The sequence below is a fragment of the Pezoporus occidentalis genome, unplaced genomic scaffold, assembly GCF_034315485.1.
Source record: "Pezoporus occidentalis ecotype Australia unplaced genomic scaffold, CSIRO_AGI_Poc_V1 ctg50, whole genome shotgun sequence".
NCBI lineage: Eukaryota > Metazoa > Chordata > Aves > Psittaciformes > Psittacidae > Pezoporus > Pezoporus occidentalis.
In genome coordinates this window covers 2,626,347-2,650,177 of record NW_026915836.1, presented here as the reverse complement: position 1 = coordinate 2,650,177, position 23,831 = coordinate 2,626,347, and the positions used below count along the sequence as shown (strand labels likewise).

The window sequence follows — 23,831 nt, the reverse complement described above, 5'->3', positions numbered from 1 at the left end:
ATCTTCTGCATTCAAAACCCAGCATATGGACTATCCCCCCTCAGGGGATTTGCCCCTGGAGTTGTGATAAATAGGCCCCAAGAGTCATGGGACAAGAGCAAAGGGCCTGGAAAAAGTTAGTTAAGATAGCTGAGCAAAGTTTGTAACTGGAAGTTAATGTTAGGAAGTAGTTTTCCAGCTCTGAGTTCTAGTGGTTCTCAGTGTTAAACTCCTACTTCCCATAAAATGAGCTGCATGTAAGATCATTCCAGCTACAATCCCACCGCTTCCACAGAAATCTGTCCGTAACGTTACAAGCAGCTGACAGGCAGGGCAGAGCAGTGTGGCAATGCAAGGGGACCCTACAAGGGTAAGCACAGGATACAGGCGCCCACACCGTGCCTTGGCTCTCTTTGTCCAGCCCTTCCACAGCAGCTGTTTGCATTGGCGTTCCCAGATGGGAGACTCCCTGCTTAACTCTCACTTAGCCTGGTGTTTGGACTCTGTCTCCCATTGCCTTCCCAGTGGTACACGATGGAGAGCGGCATCTGGCAAGGCAGAAGTTAACAGGGAAGCTGTACCCCCGGCGGGCAGCACCTGTTTCAACAGTTCTGTATTCCTGAACATACCATGGGCAATCGAAGGCTTTTATCAACTTCTACTGGGCCTTTGTCTCTCTCCTGGTTTCCAGAGTGCTCCCACAAAGGCAGGTGGAGCAGGAGCCCGTGAGTGCTAGTTAAGCATTGCCAGTGCCCTTTGTCTGATGCATAATACAAGAATCCCTGGCCCATCTCGTGAGTTTATAATCTAATCAGTGCATGATTAATTATTAAAGCTATTTTGGCGCTGCTGTTACAGACAAGTAGAATTTCAGATCTGTTATGCTGTAGCTGTAGCAGGAAGAACTCATTTTTACATCAAATATTTCTCATGCCATGATCACTGGGTAATGGAAGTGGCCAAATACTATTTTCATGCAGAATGCTCAGAATATCAGGTGTCAAATAGCAAAAACTATTACTCACAAGCAGCATCGAGCAGAATACTGGCTTTCTCATCTTTTTAAATGGAGGTAACTAAATACTGCCCCAAATATTTGCTGCACTGTTTGCTACTGGAGCAAGAAAAGACTAACTGCACATCTCCCAGGTCTTAGCACGGATCATGGCAAGAGAAAACGTAAGTGATTCTCCTTGCAATGTTACTGTGCCTCTCCACTTGTGGGTGATGCACTGACATTGTGAGGCAGCTGTAGATCTCCCTTTTGGAGAGGCTGGACAACATGAGGGGACTACAAAGGTGGAAAAGGGGTGAAGAGCAGATCTCCATGCAGAATGGAATAAGGCCCCCTAGATAGAAAGGATTATGGAATGACTGGGACAATATACAGAAGGATTTGATGCCCAGAAACTTTTGCTGAAATCCTTACTTCCCATACATAGACTGAAGGAGTTGGTATCTCTAAAGCTCAGCTACCGCAGACCCCAAGGGTGTCATATGTTCAGTTGCTGGTCAGTAAATGTTTTGTATGTGGGGTGTTTTCAGTATAGCTACTGCAGTGCAAACAGCGGCATGCATCAGGGTGATGATGCAGATGCCCTGTTCAACCTCACTTCTGGTCCATGCAGACATGACTGGCCAAACATGCCTTAAAAAGCAATAGCAGAACTGATTCAGCTGCAAGGTTAACTGCAGTAAAAACTATTTTCAGCTTACAGAAATAGACCTTCCCTCTTTGGTATTGTGGATTAAGCTACATTGGGTTTGGTAGCTTCAGAAAAGGTCAGTGCAGAACAGAAGGAGGAACCGGCTCGGAGTAAAATCAAGATCATCCAGACTCTGGATTAGCAAATACTGATTTTACATTTACCTGTTTCAAAGTCTTCTGTAAGCAAAAAAAAACCAACCCTGCAACAACAAACAACTCCTTTGCAAAAATAATGAATTATGAAAATGACCACTAAGGTGCATTTATTCTGCCCACTGACAAAATATAAACACAGGATATGTAATATTTTACATTCTTCAGCATTTCTTTTCCAGGAATTCTAAATCCATTGCAGATTTTGAGATAATCTTCATCTCTGTGAGTGCCTGGAGACAATTCCTTCCATAAGTATAAAAACTGAACTTGTTTAACCTTTCCCTAACGCTCGTTTGTATGAAATAAAATAGAAAACTAGATCAAAAAAATAAGGCCTGATATGGTGTGGCTCGCTCTAAAATGTGAATGTTATGGTTTTGACTAAGATTTACAGTTTTGAAAACCTATTTATACTCTGTGCCACTAGTCTGGAAGGCCCTTGTTTTCCTGTTTGTCTGGAAAAGGGCATTTTTGTGTGTTACAATCCAGCACCGATTGAGATTCTGTGCCTCTAGAGAAGAGAAAACCCATGAAAACCCTTCTATTTATACCTTAGCTTTTGTTAGTCCTGATTTGTCAGAAGCTGGTTCACAACTTTAGTAGAACTATTTTTATACAATGCTGCCCTGAGAAGCTTTTTAAGGAAAGTGCTTTGTAAGTGGAAACTATATTGTTCAACAGACTTTCCGGCAACGAAAGCATTTTTCAACCAGTCATGCGTGGAATAATAGGATGCATTTCACTTATACAATAAGGTATCTTGTTCACCCGAAAAATCGGAGGCCACGAGGCCAAAAGCACAGTTCACAGCGTTTACAGCTGCTTTGTTCCAGGGCAGCCTCTTGCTCAGGCTTTGCCCTCCCTGCCTGTCCTCTTGGGCAAGAGTGATGCCAACCATGTAAGAACAGGAGGGGGCTCTGGCTCATCGTGTTATTGCTGAACCACAGAAAACCTTCCTCAGCTGCTCTTTCAAGAAGTCACATAGAATCATAGAATGGTTTGGGTTGGAAGAGAACTTAAAGCTCATCCAGTTCCAACCCTCCTGCCACAGGCAGGGACCCCTTCCACTAGAGCAGGTTGCTCCGAGCCCCTGTGTCCAACCTGGCCTTGAACACTGCCAGGGATGGGGCAGCCACAGCTGCTCTGGGCACCCTGTGCCAGCACCTCAGCACCCTCACAGGGAAGAACTTCTTCCTAATACCTATCCTAAATCTACCTTCTTTTGGTTTAAAGCCATTCCCTATGTGCACTCTGTGTATTACATGGATTCACTCCATTAAATACATTGTAAGAGCATGTTCCCAAGGAATGATGTGTTGTATAGTAGTACAAGAGAAACGTTAGGCATGCCTGTAACGATAAATGCTTCGTCTAGTGAATAAATCAAAACATCAATCCAAAAGCTGTCAAAAACTGCATTATAATGTAGAATCAATGATATTGCTTGCAATGATGCTTCTAGTCTCATAAGAGCACTCATAGCAGTGCAAAAATGAATGAAGCCTGAGGATTACACTGATATAGTGTAGTCTAAATGCATGGCAAGACAGAGATGCCCAACTGTGCTGAAGGAATTGGGCCTTGGAGAATTCCTGTTGTATTTATAGCACTCCACAACCATGTGATACTGGATTATGCTGAGGATGTTATCGCTTTGTGTCACATCTGCTCAACATTCCTTGCTGTTCTCTTGCCTACTCTGTACCCGAACTACAAATTAGCCCCATGTAACACAAAAATAGCTACCAGTGAAGATGCTCACATCCATTCCTTGTAAGCAAGGAAAGCCTAGGTCTCCCTACAACAATCCCCAGCTTGTGGGTTGATGAAAGGTTACTAATGGAACCGGTGAAATGTTTCCAGCCCTCAGGACATACTTGGACACTCCTGTGCCATGAGGGTCTATGTCTCAGCTAAGAGATAATTTCAGCTAAAATACTCAGGGAGTGAAATATCCCTTGGTAACTGTGTGGTGGGTTCACCCTGGCTGCAGTCCAGGTGCCCACCAAAGCTGCTCTATCCCTGCCCTCCTCAGCTGGCAGAGAAGATACAAGGAAAAGCTCATGGGTCAAAATAAGCACAGGGAGAGATCACTCACCGATCACCATCATGGGCAAAATAGACTTGACTTGGGGAAATAAGTTTAATTAATTACCAATCAAATCAGACAAGGATAGTGAGAAACCAAACCAAACCTTAAAAACAACTTCCCCCCCATCCCTTCCTTCTTCCCAGGCTTAACTTTACTCCCAGTTTCACTACATCCTCCCCCCAAGTGGTGCAGGATGACACAGGGAATGGGATTGTGGTCAGTTCATCACATACTGCCCCTGCTGCTCCTTCCTCCCCAGGGGAGGATCCCTCACACTCTTCCCCTGCTCCAGTGTGGGCTCCTGTCTGCATAAGCCACAGCTCCTGCCAGGAGCCTGCTCCAGGATGGGCTTCCCACAGGGTCACAGCCTCCTTCAGGCATCCCGTGCTCCAGTGTGGGGACCTCCATGGGATGCAGGTGGAGATCTGCTCCACCGTGCACCTCCAGGGGCTGCAGGGGCAGAGCCTGCCTCACCATGGGCTGCACCATGGCCTGTGGGGAAACCTCTGCTCTGGAGCCGGGAGCACTGCCTCTCTTCTCCTGCACTACTCTTGGTGTCTGCAGACACTGGTGGTGGGCTGTGCATGGTTGTGCTCACAAGAGCAGACCTTTAGAGGTCACAAACTTCTAAAACATGAAATAGCTGAAAATTACAAAGAGATTTCCCACTAGCACTGTTATTCCTATATCTGTGCATGGAATTCTGAGACAGAAAGAAATGATAAAAAGTCCTTAACATGGAACTACCAAATTTTGCAATAAAACCCAAGTAAACTTGGAACAAATAAACAGGGCTCACCTTCCTAAGTCTAAGTTAGGCTTTTGGTGCAGACTAGAGAGCACTGCAAAGCTACTTGGGTTGAAGATAAAGGAGAAATGCTCAGAGAAGCACTCTGCACACTGTGCTCCAGACCTTTGGGGTCTGGATCCACAGCTGCATTACTATGCTTTATCTGTGCTCTGGTAACTGAGTGTTTCTGCAGTCTTGCCACAAGGACAAGCTAGAACATGTTACCTTAAGCTGAAAGACAATACAGAGAGAGAATCCAAGGCAGTAGTGCTTGTCTCCTCCTTTCTCCTTCCCCTCTGTCTTCCTCAAAACACATTGCCGCTGCGTGATGTGGTCTGCATGCTCCAGACCAAGTCCTGGGGTGCTGTTGTGCTGCTGCCTCACCACATGCTCCTTCCTCCTAGCCACGTGCAGAATGGCTGTATTTGGCCACTGTTTGACAACGGCAGGAGGTGTAAGCTAACACGTTTTAATTTGCATTCCCTGTAGGTTGACAATACGCTCTTAACTAAGTGATTCAGACTGCAGTTTCGTAATAGGCTTAAGCCAATCCATGGTTATGTTATGGCTGAAAGGCTCAGTCCTCGCTCATGTTTTTCTCCTTGTCTCATGTTCCCACACCCTCCTCTACATCAGAACTAGCGCTCGTGAGGTCAAGCAGTGAAGCAGATCAGGTCTCTGATCCTTCTGAAGGCTAAGCCAGCCAACACTGACCAAGAAACACGCAGATCAGCAAGCTGCTGTATTACCGCAATAGCTAGTCCAGTGCAAAGGAGAGAAAGGTTAGAAACACTCCTTTCAGCAGCAGCATGATCTTGGATCAGCCTAAGCCAACTGTGAAACCTCACCCTCGGTCAACACCAGGCAATTCATTAACTCAGTTGTGTATCCAAGACATAATACTCTGGCTTCTCACTCGCACAGGGAGAGCTGCCTGTTCCACTCTTCCCCCTCCACCCTGTGGGCTTGGACTGGAGGAGTGAGGGAACGATCACGCTTCCTTTCTGTCTCTTTTCCAGGCTGTGTTCTGGGAAGCTGTGGGAAGGAGCAATCCCTGACTTCCTTGCATTTATATTGCATCGTCATACTTGCATAGCCATGCAAGGGGAAAATTTCTTGCTCACTTACTCAAGCTGAATGAGGGCAGCATGTCCTCTGGTCCTTCACATGTCTTGAGAACTTAGAGGTAACTCAACTACACCCACTGCAGACTATCAGTTGGGAAACATCAAAACCAAAGTGCACCGCAAAATGCTTCACATCAGCTGTCAGGAATTTTTACCCACTTCCTGACAGATTTCCTGATGGTTCATTAACAGTGATTAATCAGCATGACCGTTAACCCCCTGCATTCCTGAGAGATTAATCTCGATACAAGGCCTCCTGCATGCATTTTCTTTCCTTTCTGAAACATCCTACTACATTAAGTTATTCACTGTTTCTAAAACGATCAGTGACAAGCATTACAGATGCATGAATTCCCCTATAAAGTTATCTGGTTTGTGGTGAACGTTGGAAACAAAACATACAGCATTCACAACTCTGCAGTTTTTAATTTGTATGTCATCTAAAAAGCACAGCTGAAAGTATCTAGAGATCTGGCAATAGCACACAGTCCTGCTTCACATTCCAAGACCCCTGTACAGCATCTGTTTTGAAGGCAGGTAATAGCGCTCCCATTTCAGAGGACAGGAAATGAACCCAACTTTAGATCAAGGATGTTAAGAACACCCACTTTGAGACATCTGTGGGCTCAATCCAGAGCTCCTGATCTTGCAAGGACTTCAATGTGGGTCACACCGGCTACCCATCCTTTGAAAATGAGGCACAGCTTGGGAGCCCCAAAACTGATGTGTACAAAACTACTAAGTGGACCTCCACGAGGTGCCATGTTTCTGCTGCATTCTCAGTCGGGATCAGAACAGAGGAGCTCCCACCTTGCTGTTTGCAAGAAAAGTACTGCAAGGTGGCTGCGAGGTGATGGCTTTCTCTTAGTGCACAGTGAAGAAATCTGGGAGGGAGCATGGGAGAGCTTCCTTCTGCCAGGTAATAATATTCCAGTACGCCACTCAGCACCAGGGAAGAAAGTTATTGCGTGTTACAGACTAACCCCAGAAAGCCAACAAAGTATTCACCCACAGGGAACGCTGTTTTCTGAATCATCGAAACAATTCAGTGTGCTGATGCTCATATAAACTCCTTTCAACTCCAGACAGCATTAATGAGAGGTGACAAATTTATGTCTTTCTTACACAATGGAGTAAGAGCACTGAACCAGGAACTCTACACGCTGTTTGGAAAACAATAGATCCATGCTGCTGAACCTGTGAAATTCCCATCAACCAAACAATTCGCCGCTACTCAGATTCCTATGCTACCAGAGTGATATTTTGTCAAGGAATATTTCAATTTAGGATACAAGTCTGTGTAAATCATAGAATCATAGAATAGTTAGGGTTGGAAAGGACCTTAAGATCATCAAGTTCCAACCCCCCTGCCATGGGCAGGGACACCTTATGCTAAATCATATCACCCAAGGCCTCGTCCAACCTGGTCTTGAACACTGCCAGGGATGGAGCATTCACAACCTCCCCGGGTAACCTATTCCAGTGCCTCACCACCCTAACAGGAAAGAATTTCCTCTTTATATCCAATCTAAACTTCCCCTGTTTAAGTTGTAACCCGTTACCCCTCGTCCTATCACTACGGTCTCTAATGAAGAGTCCCTCCTCAGCACCCCTATAGGCCCCTTTCAGATACTGGAAGGCTGCTATGAGGTCTCCACGCAGCTTCTCTTCTCCAGCCTGAACAGCCCCAACTTCCTCACCCTGTCTTCATATGGGAGGTGCTCCAGTCCCCTGATCATCCTCGTGGCCCTTCTCTGGACTTGTTCCAACAGTTCCATATCCTTCAGTTAGCTTTTGCCTTGGTACATGATTCTTCCCCCATTTCACATCTATGTTCTGTGACCTCCTTTCATCTGATCTGAGAGTTAATTCCTCACAGAGAAACTCAAAGTCAGCAGAGGAAACCCTCCACACTTGGTTGTTTTTTTTTTTGCTGGAGCACATATAGAAAACTTATGACATACAAAACACAGTACTGGAGAACTCTCATCACACTTCAGCTCAATACAAAACTCTCCAGTGGCACTCTTGCAAAAAGAACAACTTATACACCAAGATGGGTCAACAACAGGGGAGCACGTAGATATCGCCACTAACAGAAACAAGATTGCAGCTGAACATGCTACAGGAGCTCTAGCTACCTTTCCCAAAGCTTGAGCTTGCACAGAATCAGTTGTGGTTGAAGTTTGTCACTAAATGTATCAGCTGCTCAGAAGGTTGATTTGTACTTCTCAAACTGGTTTATCAAGCCTCAACAACACACAGCTAGTCTCCTACCCTAATCAAAAGCTTCACTTATCTCACTTCCTTGAGAAGTACTCCATTCCCTTCATTATTCATGTCACGCTCATGCCAACTTGTAATTTCTTCCTAACAAAGCTCATGCTTAGGTGTTAATTCACAAATTTCATGTAATGAACATATGAAACTACAGCTGAAGCCCAGCCCAGAATACATCATGTTACGCTGATAGTACTCTGCAAATACTGGCAGTAGGTTTCCCTTCCAGACAATGAGCCAATGAGCTCCCCAACCAGGACAGAACTGGCCAAATTGTCATGACTGTGTCACATCAGGGCTTCAGGACCCCATAGTCTAACAGCCAAGTCAGAAGGGAAAAACCTCTTTGCTGGGCAATTTCACTAACCACACATGGTTTTTTTTTTTCTCTCTGACTGAAAATGCCAAAAGACTCTTAGTGATCCCATCTAATCTGATGAGATGCACTCAGAATGACACAACTGCCATCTCGCCTGGAATTGATCAAAAAGCCATTCTTTTTTTGCACGAAAGCTCCATATGCTCGAGTGCCTCTTTCAAAAGTAACTAGGCTTTGTTGGCTGGCCACTGCTCCTGCCTACCTCAGAACTACATATCCTGGAGGGAAAAAAGAAACCACCAGACTTCAGGAGTTGTTTTTTTTTTGTCTGAGCTCACTTTAGCGTTGTCCTCTTGCCAGCTCCCTGCATTCTTCTTCCTACTGAGTTTGTCTAAACTTTTCGATGAGTACTCGAGCTGTATCTCCTCTCTCTAGGTTCAGCCAGATGTGACCTATGAGCCAGAACTGCTGCTCTCCTCTAGAGTATTGTTCTCTGTAACCCACCCATTCTGCTGTCCTTAACCTGTGGTGGGGCAGATGTGCAGAAAACAGAGTTCCCACACCTCAGTCATGGTTTCCAGCAGTAGGTGACCACCAAGGCACTGCAAGCACCAAAAGGCATTCTCTGTGGGATTCCCTGTGAAATGGATCTTTACAACGAACATACTTACTGCATACTTAATGATTTCAGTAACAAAATCACAGACAGCAGCTATGAGGCATAAGACTTTCCTTACCTTTTCCCTGTATTTCTAGAATCACAGAATGGTTTGGGTTGGAAGGGACCTTAAAGCTCATCCAGTTCCAACCCTCCTGCCACGGGCAGGGACACCTTCCACTAGAGCAGCTTGCTCCAAGCCCCTGTGTCCAACCTGGCCTTGAATATTGCCAGGGATGGGGCAGCCACAGCTTCTCTGGGCAACCTGTGCCAGTGCCTCACTACTCTCATAGTGAAGAATTTCTGTGTCTATTTGTGCTTTGAAAGGAATAAAAGCAATATGACTTATAGCCATTGCTATAAGTAAATATTGTTGCCAGAATTTGGTTTTCTACAGTGGAGTTGTTCTAGAAGAGCTGGTTTTATACCTGTATGTCTATCTCTACACACACAGACATAAAACCCTGAGAAAAGTGACAAAATCATTACACTCAACTGTAAACTCTCTATTAAAGACATTTCTATAAGTTACTGTCATCAGTCACCAAAACTTACAGCTTTAGCTTCCTTCCATTAGTCTAGCTTAAGCTGTAAAACATATTCTGTCCTTGGGACAGGCTACTAAAGATTTCAGTCCTTTACTCTTTATAAGAAATAAAACTTCTGGCATTTTCTGTGGTTAGAATTTGCAAAAGCAAGAAGCCTGATTTCCCCACTATTCTCATTTCTCTGTTCTTGTTCTTTTGAAAACCTAATTATGCAATATCACCGATCCAGCACAAACCTTTCTGGTTTCTGTAGTGACCAGAATGGGCAATGTAATCTCTGCTGGGGGAAATCAGGTCTTAGTTCATTATCAACATTACTGCAATTGGGTAACTAAGCAGGCAAGGGGCTCTGGGGCCAGGCTTGCCTTCTCTCTCACCGTAGCCAGAACTCGTGAACAGATTGAGCAGACTAGCTTACATTCCACAACAGCCAGGATGATACCTGGTTCTGCAGAAACTAGCTTTAAAGAAGAAAAGGAGGCATAAGACATGCGTAAGCTAACCATAAACACAAGAGGTAAAAAATACTGAGGAGTTTGGCCAGGAATATGCTGCACTATTACACAGCAGATCACATTTGCAGCTTCCTACGGCTCAGGCCAGAAAAAGATGCTTGGGAAGGTGACGCTCTGGATGTGCCAGAAGCGCCAGCTTCCACTAGCTATTTTTAACTGCAGGAATTTAATTAGAAAGGATGGCTGCACACAGTTGGTCTTCCTTCCTCTCCATCCTTTGTGCAGCTCAGATATCCCTGAGTGCTATACACCATTACAACCGACACTGTCTTGTATGCATGCTTTGGAGGCCCAGTGTCTGCTCCAAGCACAGGGTGAGCCACATAGCAGGACTGAACATCCTCTTGGAGGAGACCATGTGCTGGCTTCGTTGTAAAGACAGGGGGAGAAGAGCAAATCAAGAAAAGGGATGCAGCATGTTCCACTGCAACGATTTTGATTTATGTTGCAAACCACAGCTAGCCCAAGAGAAGCAATAAAAGGGCATGTCCTACTCTGCACTCAACCTGTATAAATTTTACCAGTGTTTCATTTACTAAAGCATCCCAGAATTGAGATGGCACAAAGACAGCTTGAAGATATTTCTGATTTTAGCTTCCCTAGACCTTATCAGAATATAATCTCAGGTCCAGATGTTGGATGCTGGATTCTTCACTCGTTCTGTCCCCAAACAAAACAATTCAGTTGGTGCATAAATGCTACCAGCATCCCTACTTCTTTCTGTCCAGGCCAATCAAATGGGTTAACTTCTGAACCGGAATATTTCTCATTATGACAATAGTGCAGCCAAAGCATGTGTCCTTGTAGTGTATCTCCACAAATCCCTTACAGCCTCTTCAAGAAGCATCCAATGCAAAGCAACTCTGCATTACTATGCACTTTTTCATTCACATGGACATCTACAATGATGTCCAGCTCTAAAAATGAGACAGCTGATACCCTGACAAAATTTTTCCTCCAGTCCTAACTCTGGTTCAAGAGAAGTACAGAGAAGAAGTTATGGTTTTATCAAGGGAAGCAGGTTCACTTGCCACTGGCAAGCCGGTCCCTGTGCACTTTTGTTCCTCATCTGCAAAGCAGTGGTAAGAATAGCACTTTACCTTGTATTGTGAGTGTTGTGAGTACAGAGGTAGTAAATAATGTAAAGTGCTTAGCAACTTACGTAAACAAGTATACAGAACAAAGATGTAGGACACAATGGGACAAAACATCATGAACTGATATGGATGGTGTGTAGCCCAAACCAAACAGTTCTTGGTATCACTAAAGCAACTGGGACAGAAACTCAGATTTATGATGAAGTTTTGTTGCCTGGCACTCTGTAATCTTAGAAGGGGCTTTAAAATATCTAAATATTGGTTTTAATCTTCTTTTTATTCTACATCTTCATTAAGTACCCCCTTGTAATTTAATCCAATTTGTGGCAAATGCTAATACTGCTTTGGGCCCACTTCTCCCTGTCAGCTCTATCTGTTAAATTATGCATTTCCATCTGGAAAGAAACTGTACAGGACTGTAGGCTCTCTTCCACTTAAGAGTCAGGAATGGAAAGGGATTTAATTAGATGCTCCGTGGTTGAGAAAAGGACTAGAGCAAAGCCTGGGTGGTCTGTGGAATCTTCCACTGGAAAACAAGGCTGCAAATTGTTCTGTGCAAGCCTGCTTCTGTTTGCTCATTTTGTTTACATTGTTTGTTCTTAACAGATTAAAATAGACAGTTACTAGGCAGATAAACAGTGTTTCCTTCCATGATAATGCTGTCTAGAAGTAAAGAGAGTAGCATGGGTCATTTTTTGGCTGCATGACCCCAACTCGCCATGGAACTTGGAGAGGGTATTTTTAGCTGGTGTTTCAGAGCACCTAATCGCTAACATTTTTTGTTCCATTTCTCCTACCTGTGAAGTGGGGATAGTATAGCTTTCTGCTCTCAAAGAGGAAAGAGGGCTTGCTCTGCCATTTCTCAGCTGACTGCCGATGCAGAGAGACGCATCTCATGCAATCCCTCTCATCACTGGCTGGATACCTGTATACACTTCGGCCACTGGCCAATCCTTCAGAAACAGAAGTGTCTTCAGAAGGCCTGAATCAGAAGCAGAAACTTGTGATGAGCCAAACAATTCCCATCTACACTTAACCGTGAGTCAACTCAAATGCAGTGATTTCAGTCATGTGCCCTTTCACAGTTCAGCTGAACTTCAGAACATAATAGACGCAGCTTTAAATAGATTTACAGTGCAGATTGCTGATTGGAGTGTCTGGAAGATTAACTTATTCCTCGTGGTTTTTGTGTTCCAAAATTCAATGGATTCCATATTTGTAAAAGAGGGAACGCAGAAGTCTAAGTCAGAAAGTGGGCTATGACTGAAACTAAACTTATTTATTAACCTATTTTGGTTGTGTGTTAAAGAAAGGAAGCTATTATGCTGTCGGTTTGTGGGATGTTAATGGGAGCTCTGGGCATAATTACTCTGTGTTGGTGTGTGAATAAACCCCACTGATAGATAAGCTGTTTGCCCTATAGTAACTTTTTCCCTTTCCTTGAAGAAGAAAGGGAAGATAAGAAAAGAAAAAAGAGAAGAAAGAAGAAAGGAGAAAAGAAAAAAGAGAAAAAAAAGGAAGAATAAAAATTAAAAAAAAACAGAAAAAGAAAAAGAGAAAGAAAAAGAAAAAAAGGGAAAAAAAAGGAAAAGGAAAAGAAAAAGAAAAAATAAGGAAAAGAAAAGGAAATGGAAAGGGAAAAGAAAAGGAAAAGGAAAAGGAAGAAGAAAAGGAAAAAGAAAAACAAAAAATATGAAAAGGAAAAATAAAAAGAAAAAGTGAAAAAGAAAAGAAAAAATGAAAAAGGAAAAAAGAAAAAAGAACAAAAGAAAAAGAGAAAGAAAAAAAAGAAGGAAAATAGAATCTTGCCCTTTGTGGTCACTTTACTCCTTGCTACAGCCTTGGGTAGGAAAAGGTTAAACACTCAACAACATTTTTCTCTTCTTAGCAAGTTAGAGAACTGTACATCAGACACATTGTCTGCCAAATGCTTCATTTACTACCAGCTGCATTTTTACTTTGTTGAGAGATAGCCGAAATAAAATCACTGCTCTTTGTGGAAACGGCATGCTAAATAATGTACGGCTACAAGATTATTAAATAGCAAAGGCATTTGATAATATTAGAGTCAACCACAAGTCCCACTTCTGCTGATGCACAGAATTTTGAGTAATTAGTCATTGCACAGAGTGTTGTATTTATATCCCCTTGAGCTTCAGACGTTAGGCCACAAAGTCAGGAGACAAAGAATTGCTGTTATTAGGAGGACTGTTTTGGATTTATTTATATTCTAAGGCTTTATTTCAGTGTCCACTTCACTCCTCTGGCTCAGGCTTCCTCCAAACCAGAAGATACAGCAAAGTCAGAGCATTTTAGTGTAAACCATATTTTTACAGACAAGACCTCTTAATTTCAAGCAGAACTTCAATGAGTTTGCAAAGCCCCCAAAGAAGCACAACTGGCCTGAGGTTATATGACAAGCCTGGGAAAAAGGCCTCCCAGGTTCTGTTCTGATCTCTAACAGACTTCTCATGGTTTACATGCAATACATTAATAGCAGCTCCAATTTACGGATAGATGAATTGGGATACAAAGAGGACAAGTAACTCTCCCAAGGATTTACAGCAAGTCTTTTGCAGAGCCCTGGAACTCTTACTCAGTCCTTTGTTCAAATTGCTAAACCACACTGCCTTCTTTAGACCACAATTACTGCACAGGCCTGAATACTGTCACATATCTAAAATTATACAGCTATACACTTATATGAGGCTTTATTAAAATAAAGATTGTGTAACATCTTCAGAGTTCAGTGCAAAGCTGCACAGTGAGCACTCAGTTGCTTAAAGACAGCCTTTTTAATTGTCTCCCCTAGCAAAAGAGCCAGATGTAATATATCGCAATGAGAAATCAGAGGGAAACTTAGCAGGATTCGAACACAAAACATCTGATGACAAATTCATATTCTAGCAATGAGCCTTCATTTTGCAGAACTGACATGAAAAAACAGTGGTAACATTTATGATTGTGACAAATAGTATGTATCATCTGTCTCTGAGAATGTCATACAGAGTAAGACTCTATGGAACAAATCACACACTCATGTCAAATTTCAGGCATAACTGAGTAGATTAAGTTTTGAATTTGATCATGTCTCAAATGAGTTTCCTGTTCATAAGCATGGCTTATAAAGACTATAAGGCTAAGGAGATCAACCTAAGCTGAGATCCTCAGCTTCCCTCAGCAGGTTGTGTACTCTCTGTATCCAAAAGCACAACCAGACAGGGAAAATGCTGGTATCATGAGAAATGATACAGGGAATTTAATGTTGTGCTTAGAAATACTGTGAAGTTAACCATGCTGGGCTCTCCATGAGATTTAAAAGGGAGACCATGGACTTGTTTGGACTAGGGGCACCTCTGTGAAAAGCGATCACACTTTTCCATTTAAACATTGTGTGCCCAAGTGTCTCTGTTTGCCTTCACTGGGAATACATCCATGCCTAAGCCAGATACGCAGATGCCTGATCTGATTGTGAGTGTGCTAATGCAGGACTTTTGTGCACACAGCATTGGCATGTGTAAACCCTGAGGTCAAGTAAAAGCTGATGAAAAGAGCTTAAGCAGAGCAACTGTACTTAAAACTCCTGATGGGATGGAAATAAGAAAGTCACCCTAGCTGATGCAAGCATGCATGGGTGCTATTCAGCATCTTGATTCAAACTGGGCTCTAGAGCAAACCAGAGGTTTCAGAAACTAACCCTAGAGTACTTCCCTCCCCAGAGTGGCCTCTGTGCTGGCAATGGGGATGCAGGGGGTGTCAGTGGGCAGCTCTGGCTTGCTTGGTCATCATTTTCCACTAGTACCTCCACACAGGAGAGATTCTGCCTGTGCCAACCCTCCAATTGAAAGCATAGATCCTAGACAGGACACCCCACCTTCAACTACAAGGAGCAATGACAGTAAAAGGCAAAACCCCGAGTCCCGGGGTGCAGCCCCAGAGCCAGCAGACATGTTCCAGCCTGCCACAGCTTCTGGCCACTAGACTGACCCACCTCCCAGGAAGGCCTGGCATGGACAACCCATGGATAACCTGGAGCCCCCACAAAGCCCACCTGCACATACCAAGCCCTAGGCAGGCCTCCACAGTACCTCAGGGGCACGACTTGGTCCCCAGCTGCCACCTGAAGCACTCGGCTCTGTTAAATCATATAGTCTTCTTTTGCAAAATGGAAGGGAACTAATCTCACTGCTGGCCAAATTCCAGCTTTGAGTAATTACTTTCTTCTGACAAATTTTCCTTGGCAGTTTGAATGGAATATAATTAGTAAATGTAAATAGATGTAAATAGTGCTGTAAATTACACTTTGCGTGACTGCAGAAGCAGAGGGGGAGAGTGAGGGTGAAGGGGCGAAAAGAGCAGAACTTCATTCTCCACACCATAGACAACGGTGTTGCCTTCCCTGCCATCAGGCTGGGAATGCCTCTGCCAGGACGGTGTGTTCAGGGCTCGTGCAGCAGCAGATGCCACGATCTAGGATCATCACACAGATCATCCACTTCACCTCAAGTACAGTTTTGACCTGGTGGTTTTCAGTCATGTCCCACAGCTGTGTTCTCAAGCAGCTGCTGTGTTCCACCTCAGCTGTGCTTCTGCTTCAGCAGCAGGCAAACTGCTTCACACACAGACACACTCAACTGCTAAATGTGTGTGCATGATATTATTGTTTTCTATGAAATGGTTATCAGATTTGTGAATGGTTTGTGAAACCTTCTGCTACCAACTGAAGAAGTGTCATAGAAGTGGAGTTATATAATTATCCTTCACAGCTATTTTAATGCAGCCTCGTGTACTAGCTTCACCTAAAGCGGAAATAGCTCCTTCCAAAAATAAAACAAATGCATATATTTAACTTCATGCAGTCAAGTGAATTTAAAAGCAACTATTTAAAGTAATGAAAACAGATTATAACGTACGCTTTTCTTATATTATCTACACATTAATACTTTTCTATATGTCAAATGTCTCTTACGTAGGTCATCTGCTTTAAATACACATTGATGTGGCTAGTAAGCTTCATCAGGTATTGCTTTCACATAGTAAATCTGAGTATGATTTTTCAATTATTCACTTATTTTTGTTTTCATTCAAAATCTGCATATAGAAAATAGCAGAAACTAGTAAAACGAAGGGAAAGTTTGTTTTCTTAACAAAAGCTTGTTGCCCTGTTTAGCTATAACAGGAGAAACAGATGTTTCAGCTTTACAATACTGAGTCTTGCAAAACTTCCCTCTGAACGCCTAGTCGTGCTCTACATGTTTTGGACTGTGTATGGAGAGCTCTGCTAACAGTCATGGGAAGCATTGCATACATTAGCAAAGCCCACATTAAGATAATTAGCGCTAAAAAAAATAAATCAACAAGCCTCTTTTTTTTCCCCTTTATAGTATTGATTTAGTGTGGGTGAAAAATGCCAGATTTTCAATCGTGAAGATTCATGTTCCACCACAGAGCGGGAGATGGAGCCAGCTTTTCCCACTGTTCTGCCAATAAACTCTGAGATTAACCATCTCAAGAGCTACGAGGAAGAGCCAGGCTCTACGGTCTAACAACCCGTAGCCTCTCTGATGAACCTATGAGCACGGAGAATGGGGAGCACACAGTGTGAGACTAAGGGAACTCAAATTCTTAATCTTTGTGGCTGGACTTGTGCAAGTATTTTCTTGTAAAAGATGTCCAGAATTGCTGTGGCCGGCAGAAAGGGCCAGGAGGCAGTGCTGAAGTTGCACTGCTGCAGAGAGGACTCCAGGCAGTGGTAGCAGCTATGGGAAAAGTTCTGCAGTGAAGGGAGTCTTTGAAGTTCATTTTGTATCTCAAGTGTGTATCTTCTAAGTGACATGCTCTGTTTTAATACAGACTGTTTTCCTAAGGGGTCTGCAAGTCTTTTGCAAGTCCTGTGATGGGTTATACACACGTTTAAGTCTGTCTGGTGGTAACTTTACCTTCTGTGGATCCAAACAATGTCAATATGGATACTGGCACATAACCAGATGTGATTGGATTATGGCAGCTTAAAAAATGACTCCGTGGTCCCTCGAGCAGCTGAAGTCAGGGCAGTTTAAGGTAGCAAGTTTTGTTTAGTATTAAATTACATGCTAAGAGCTTGCACATGAGCAGCTCTGAATACTCTGTGGGTAGGTGGCTACTTGCTAAGCCACCTAACAGCTTGAGTTTATTCTCCTGGGGAAGGATCCACTGCAGACATACCTCTGAAGACAGTAATGTGTCCTAGTAGGAAGTCTAGTATTTATTTTAGTAACAGAATTATCCAGGTTAGTTGAGGATGTTTGGAAGGGTTGCTTTAAAACCACTTGCTTGCAGGCAAAGTGATAATCAGTCTAAGCACTGTAAGACTTTTCTAATGGAAGGCCAACACATCTTTTTTCATTCAGTCTGCAAGAGTAAACTGAGCGCAGCTGTTTTACTGAAAACAACCCACTGGTATTTAAGCAGATTAACAAAATTAACTGTGAAAATCCTCTGCTATGTGAAAGCCAATAACCTGGTGGCCACAAGGAGGCAGGGCAAGGATTCAGTAAACTCAACGAAATTGCTTCATTTAAGAAAAAAAAAAAAAGAAAAAGAAAAAAGAGGAGCATTGAATCAGTTCAGTCATGAATTTCTGAACTGCTAGGCAAGATAAAAAGCACTTTTCAGCCCCAGTGTGTGGTTTCAGTATTGCTGCTTTATTCCAAGAGCAGCAAATATCTTAGGATATCAAACAATAGCTGACCTGGCAGCAATTGTCTGCTTCTTTTGAAGAAGCAGATCACACATGTTTCTTCTTCATCACTTCTGTGTGATGTAAAGAAAAACTCTAAGGCTAAGCTTTGATAGCAATAGTGGTTTTATCAACTCAGAGCAAGCCACACTGCCAGGTTCATAAGGTGTTGCTCCCAAACTGATAAACTCTGCTTCTGGGCAGCTTTGGGAGCTCTGCCTTTTGCTCCCATGGCACTTCTAATTCAGTGCTAAAAGCAGGCAGAGGCAGTTTGGTGTCTCTAGTCCCCTACCAAGAACCTTATGCACAGTACAATACAGCAATACTTCCTTAAACCAGAACTTAAGGACATTCCAAATTCAGCACTAACAACAAGGTCAACCTTTGAAATGACAAAGAGGCAAAAGAGGAAAATAAAGCCAAAGTATCTCTGTTTCAGAGTTAAATTGAAAAGGATTCAATTTAACAGTGAAACAGCCCTCCACAATATCAGCACATCACAGTCCAAATCTATGAGTGACCTTCTGTCTCAGATGAAGTGACTACTCCTAGCTCTGCCACTGCATGCTACTGAGATAGGTAATTTCAGTCCTCTATGCCTTTGTTTCCTCATCTTTTAAGCAGTTGCTTTCCCTCTTTGTGAAGCAGTATGAGGCCCATGGATAAAAAAACATGCTACAAGAACTAGTTATTATTAATGCAGTTCAGATATGGAATGCACCAGATGGCAAAATCTCCAGGATTTTAATGAACTATTGTAACAGAACATATGTAATATGACGTTATTATAACAGGCATTTAAATGTATAGTTAGTACATACAACGTGACCTGCTCTGCTCTCAGTAACTCCACTGGAATTATTTTGGATTTATGTCAGATAATACTAGGAACACAAAATAGCCCCATATGTGCAATGTGGTAAGGTTTTCATAGCAATGCTATCTTAACTATTGCCTGTCCTGTTTTCATTTTTTGCTGGGGGTATTGCATTTAGACTGAAATGCCTCTGACCAAGTATCCCTTACCTATCATCAGAAAATAGTTGTCATGGAGCAGCAAGAACTTTGGGGTTCTTCCACTAAATTCTCTAAAAATTACGTCTTTGAGGACCTTAAGCTAGCACCTGGTAAGCAATTCACTCTTGTGTCAGAAGAGCCAAATGTTCAGTTTCAGACTGTGAGGACAGTAGTAACTCCTTTCTCCCACAGCATTTGAGTTGTGGACAAGATGAGTTATATGACTGGGCAAAGGTGAAAAAGCAGGACTGCAGCTCAAGCCACAGGCATCAAACATTACAGTCAGAGACAGGTACTGACTTCAGTAAAAGAGGAACATGAAGATACTATCAGTATGTATAATAATTCTAGCTCATCTACAATACAGACTATAAAACTCAACTCAACTGACATTTAATATATGAGAGGCTAGAAGCAAGATATCAATTTCACATCATAAATTAGCCTTTGTGCTAGTGCCCAAAGATTTGGCTGATTACTCATTGCTTTCCCTTAGTGCTTAAGCAGTCTTTTCCAAAGCAAGACAGTTAAACCACAAAAACGTACCGTAGTGTCCATAGCCCTGACCTTCCCAGCAGGAACGTGCTTTGGAATGGGTTCTTCTACTGATATCATCATGCAGCCTTCTGCTCCAAGAGTAACAATTACGAGCTTACACCCTCTTTCTAACAGCATGCGTCCCACCTTTGCAGCATCTTCAAAGTTGCCAACTGGGATGCCCGTTAAAATTTCTGCCTGGAAAATAACCCACACAAATGAAAATCACAATCTGACAGAATTCATTTTTGGACAACAGTTGCATTTGAAAACATTAGTATCATTTTTAAATGTGTATTATAGGATGATCATGAAACCACTTCCTACACTGATAATTCAGCTGTCTTGCTCCTCATCTGAAATCACTGGGTACTTCAGGCACAGCACACTAAGAGAGTAAGAGAGTAGCCTAGGCCGAGACGCAGGAGGCATGGTTTCTGTTCCAGTTTCTATGACTTACCTGGCATGCAGCTCTTAATAAAATCCCATTTCTCCCACGTACCTCAGTTTCTTCATCTGTGAAATGAACACAAGGGCACAGCCTTGGCAAAAGCATTTTGTGCTCTAATGTGCAAAATGCTACATGGCAACTTGGCCACTATTGCTGGGGGATATTTAGCCCCAAGGGCGAAACTTTTAAAATTCCCTTTTAAATTCTCAGTGTTCAGCTAGAGGGAAATCATGAGGGAAAATCTCTTCAAGAGGAAAAAAATAATTCTCAGCTTTGACCACTCTGTTCACTTTAGCATATATTTTTAGATAAAAATACCTAAAAGTTATCTGGAGCCTGCTGTGGGCAAAGGCCCATCTCAAGATTATTATATATTTGTGTAAGGGCCATGTCCATAGGCTTCTGTCAAAACTGACTCTCCTGTGTTGGCTCTGTGCAAACACAGATAAACTCTTTTTCTAACAGATGGTGACCTTAAGTCAGCTTCTCCCAGCTGGCTCTTACAATTAATCTCTTCTAGTTCCACCCAACAAAGAGCAAATTTTCCCCAAAATTTGCAATGAAGACTCCAGGATCAAGCATCCTTTTCACCACTTCATACATCGTCCTGAAGGCATAGCATTGTCAACTGTCATGTACTTTTGGCAGGGAAGAGAACAAGAATGAAACAGCAAGGAAGGGAAGAGAAAATACAGTGGCATAATACAGTATGCCTTCAATTGTAAATAAAGAGACATAGTCTATTTTGCTGTCTTTACTACATCTTGTCCTGCTTGACTGAGGAGAGGGAAGTCCTGCTTTATCTTGCACTACGAGGTTGCTGCTGGATCTGAAAAATGCAATCTGAAGTATTTTTAGTTAACTGCCTAGTAACCGGGCATAGCTTCCACTCTCTTAGGGTTACTTTCAGTGGTAAACTTACTTTGGAAGCTATTCACCCGCTCGTCTTCCTGACCTCTGCTACATTGGCTTCTTGGGAAGCCTAATTGGCTTCTTGGGAAACAGCTGCTGAAATATTTCGAAGTACCTTCCTCTGCATTACCGAAACCTGAATTCAGCACACATACTTCTTGATGTAACAGCCTATAAACTATAGTGATTAAACAACTGCTCCATGGAGCATGAGCCATGCCTGTAGTAAAGACAGGGAGACAGCTAGGGACAGGAACTACTACAGCCATCCCCGAGTAAACCGCCCCCAGCTGTGAGTCAGCGCCCGCTGCTTGCCACTGTCATTTCCTGTGTTTCAGCCTGACCCAGGAGAGAGAAGCCACCCTTAGGCTCTGAAAGGCCAGATTATGCCAACACACTCCCTAGAGCTTATAGTATCATTAGCAGAGTACTTACTGCTTTTAATTTTCAAACTTACAGGACCAAGCTCTCAGTCCCTACTTGGACAGATGCATAAATGGTTTCAAGCACTGTCGAGCTGATCGCTGCAAGGCAGAACCTGGTGTGGCACAAACCTTGGTGGGTAAATTCGTGCAGTGCAGGGGCAAGGTGTGGTTAATGTGCACACGCAACTGAAAACTACTTTTTTTTTAACCTCACTGATCCCAGACAAGGATACAGTAAGCTTTAAATTCGAAGACAGCATGTAGACCCATCAAATTTTCTTTAGCATGTCACCATGCTGCTCAAACATCTCTTGCAGTACTAACTATTGAAGCAAATGGAACCTACTTCAGTTTTTAAAGGCTTATAAAAGCATTTTCAATGAAGAAACTTTGTTTCAAATAGTATCTCACAAAATCTTTTGAATGTATCTTCTTGCAAGGTTTGCAAGGAGTCAATACTCCAATAATGGCTTTGGAGAAACCAAGGACAGAAAATAAAGAGTATTATAAGATACATACACTCTATTCTAATGTTCAAGAGTCTAAAAAGTCTGTGCCTTTTCATGATTTTTAAGCTCTCTGGAGCTTAGACTATTCCTGTACCCAGAACACATAGCACATCATGTTACAGGAATAAAAATGGATTAACACGGATCCTTGACTAAAACTGGCTAACTGGCATTTTACCTAATGTTGCAAAGTCTCCAGGACAAAAATGGGTTTGGTTTTGGTAGAGAAACAGTACATCTAATTTGGGTTTATTTACTTTGTATTTACACTTTCCATGAGCAAGGTAAATGAAGTATTTAAATATCATATTCTTCCTAATGAAGCACATACGTTGTATGCCCTCTTTGTGCTTGCTGAGCCCCAAGTCAACAGGACTTTTTTGCTTAGGTAGTTAAAGAATTGTTCTGGGACTGATATGTGCAAGGTTTTGCAGAAATCTTTCTCTTCATCTTTACACTGCTTGTATCAATAAACAAAATTATTTTGAACAGACAGAGTCTGTATAAAAGTAGATCTTCAACTGCTTGAAACCCCTATCATCTAACTCATCTACGGCAGGATGGTAACACTAAAAAACACTGGAACAAGCTGGAAGAGCCATAAAAGCAGCAGAAGCCAGACAGATTCTGTGCCAATAATTAGAGATTGCGGTAAATGTCAACTGATGTTAAATACTGTGGTGAGTTTCTAAGTTCCTCCCTTCAGTAGAATCTTATTTAAAAAACAAACTGTGGTACAATTGAAGGAAATAACTAATGGTTATGTAAAGAAAAAATTGAATAACAATGCTAAAAGCCCAATGTGGACATTTGCCATCGCACTGTACAAAAGAGCAGCAAATCGAGAACTTTATTTTTCTGCAGCTAGTCCCATAAAACTCCTCAGTTCAATGGACCTATTAAAGGAAGAGGATGTTCCACAAAACTGCTGTCAGAATAAACCTTCGGTGGGTATTATATGAATAATCGACACAGAATTCTCTTAATTTTGTTTACAAAAGTGGAAGAGAAATTTAACTGAAGCTTTTCATTTAACTGATATGAAGGTTTTTGGCCATAATCCTTGCTAATCTTAGTTAGCTCTCATGCCTCTGTAGACTGTAGTCTAGTCACAGTAAGTTAACACAAACCAGCACTGCTACAGTAAATAATGGTCCTACTTTTTCCCTTCCACTCTGGCCCGCATGGTCCATACTCTTGTGCCAGCACAGCCATTTGTGTGGCCAGGAAACAAATTGAATTGCAAGGCAGATTTGTGTCAAAATTAATGCCACCCCAATCCCATACTACCCCCAAAAGCCAATCTAAACCAATTAATTCTCTCAACAGCAGTACTGGTTTACCCTGGTTATAAGTGAGAATGAAACTGTGACATGAACCTTTGCCCAGTGTTCCTGGCTGTTGTGTGTTTGGGGCAGCCTATGGCTTACACAGCCACTTTCAGGAAGATGTCCTGGATCCTCTGCTTGGCATTTGCAAGACCAGATCTGCGCCACGGTATCTATTTTGGGGATCTCTGGCGCAAGTGAGACACTGACATGTTACAGCATACTAAAGTGGAAGGCTGTCAAGATACTCAGAGGGCCAAAGACCAGGACATACAAGAAGAGGGTGGGTGAAGTGGGCTTGTTCAGCCTTAAGAACACAAGGCTCAGAGGAGAGATAATTGCTGTCTATGGCAATTTAATGGGTGGATATCGAGAAAATGAAGCCACAGTCCTCTTGAAGGGATGGGACGGGACTAGAGACAACAGGCACAAGCTGGAACATGGGAAATTCCAGTACTAGGACAAGCTTTCTCACCACAAGGGTGATGAAGCATTGGAACAGGTGCCCAGAGGTCATGCAATCTCCATCCTTGGAGATTCAGAACTTGACTGGACCTGAGCAATCTGACCTAAATTGGCCACGCTTCACCAGGGTGTTGGACTACAGCCCTCCAGAGGTCTGTTCCCAGCTTCTATGATCCTCAGCAAATAGAAACTGGTGAAAC

General features: G+C 42.7%; 1 protein-coding gene across 2 annotated transcripts in view; it reads right to left on the bottom strand.

Moving 5' to 3' along the window:
- RBKS (ribokinase) overlaps positions 1-23,831 on the bottom strand; it is a 70,929-nt gene that overhangs the window by 2,177 nt on the left and 44,921 nt on the right. For both annotated transcript variants that reach the window (XM_062637044.1, XM_062637043.1), the window contains one exon: positions 19,551-19,739. In XM_062637044.1, coding sequence (XP_062493028.1) covers positions 19,551-19,739 — 189 coding nt within the window. The remainder of the gene's footprint in view (positions 1-19,550; positions 19,740-23,831) is intronic.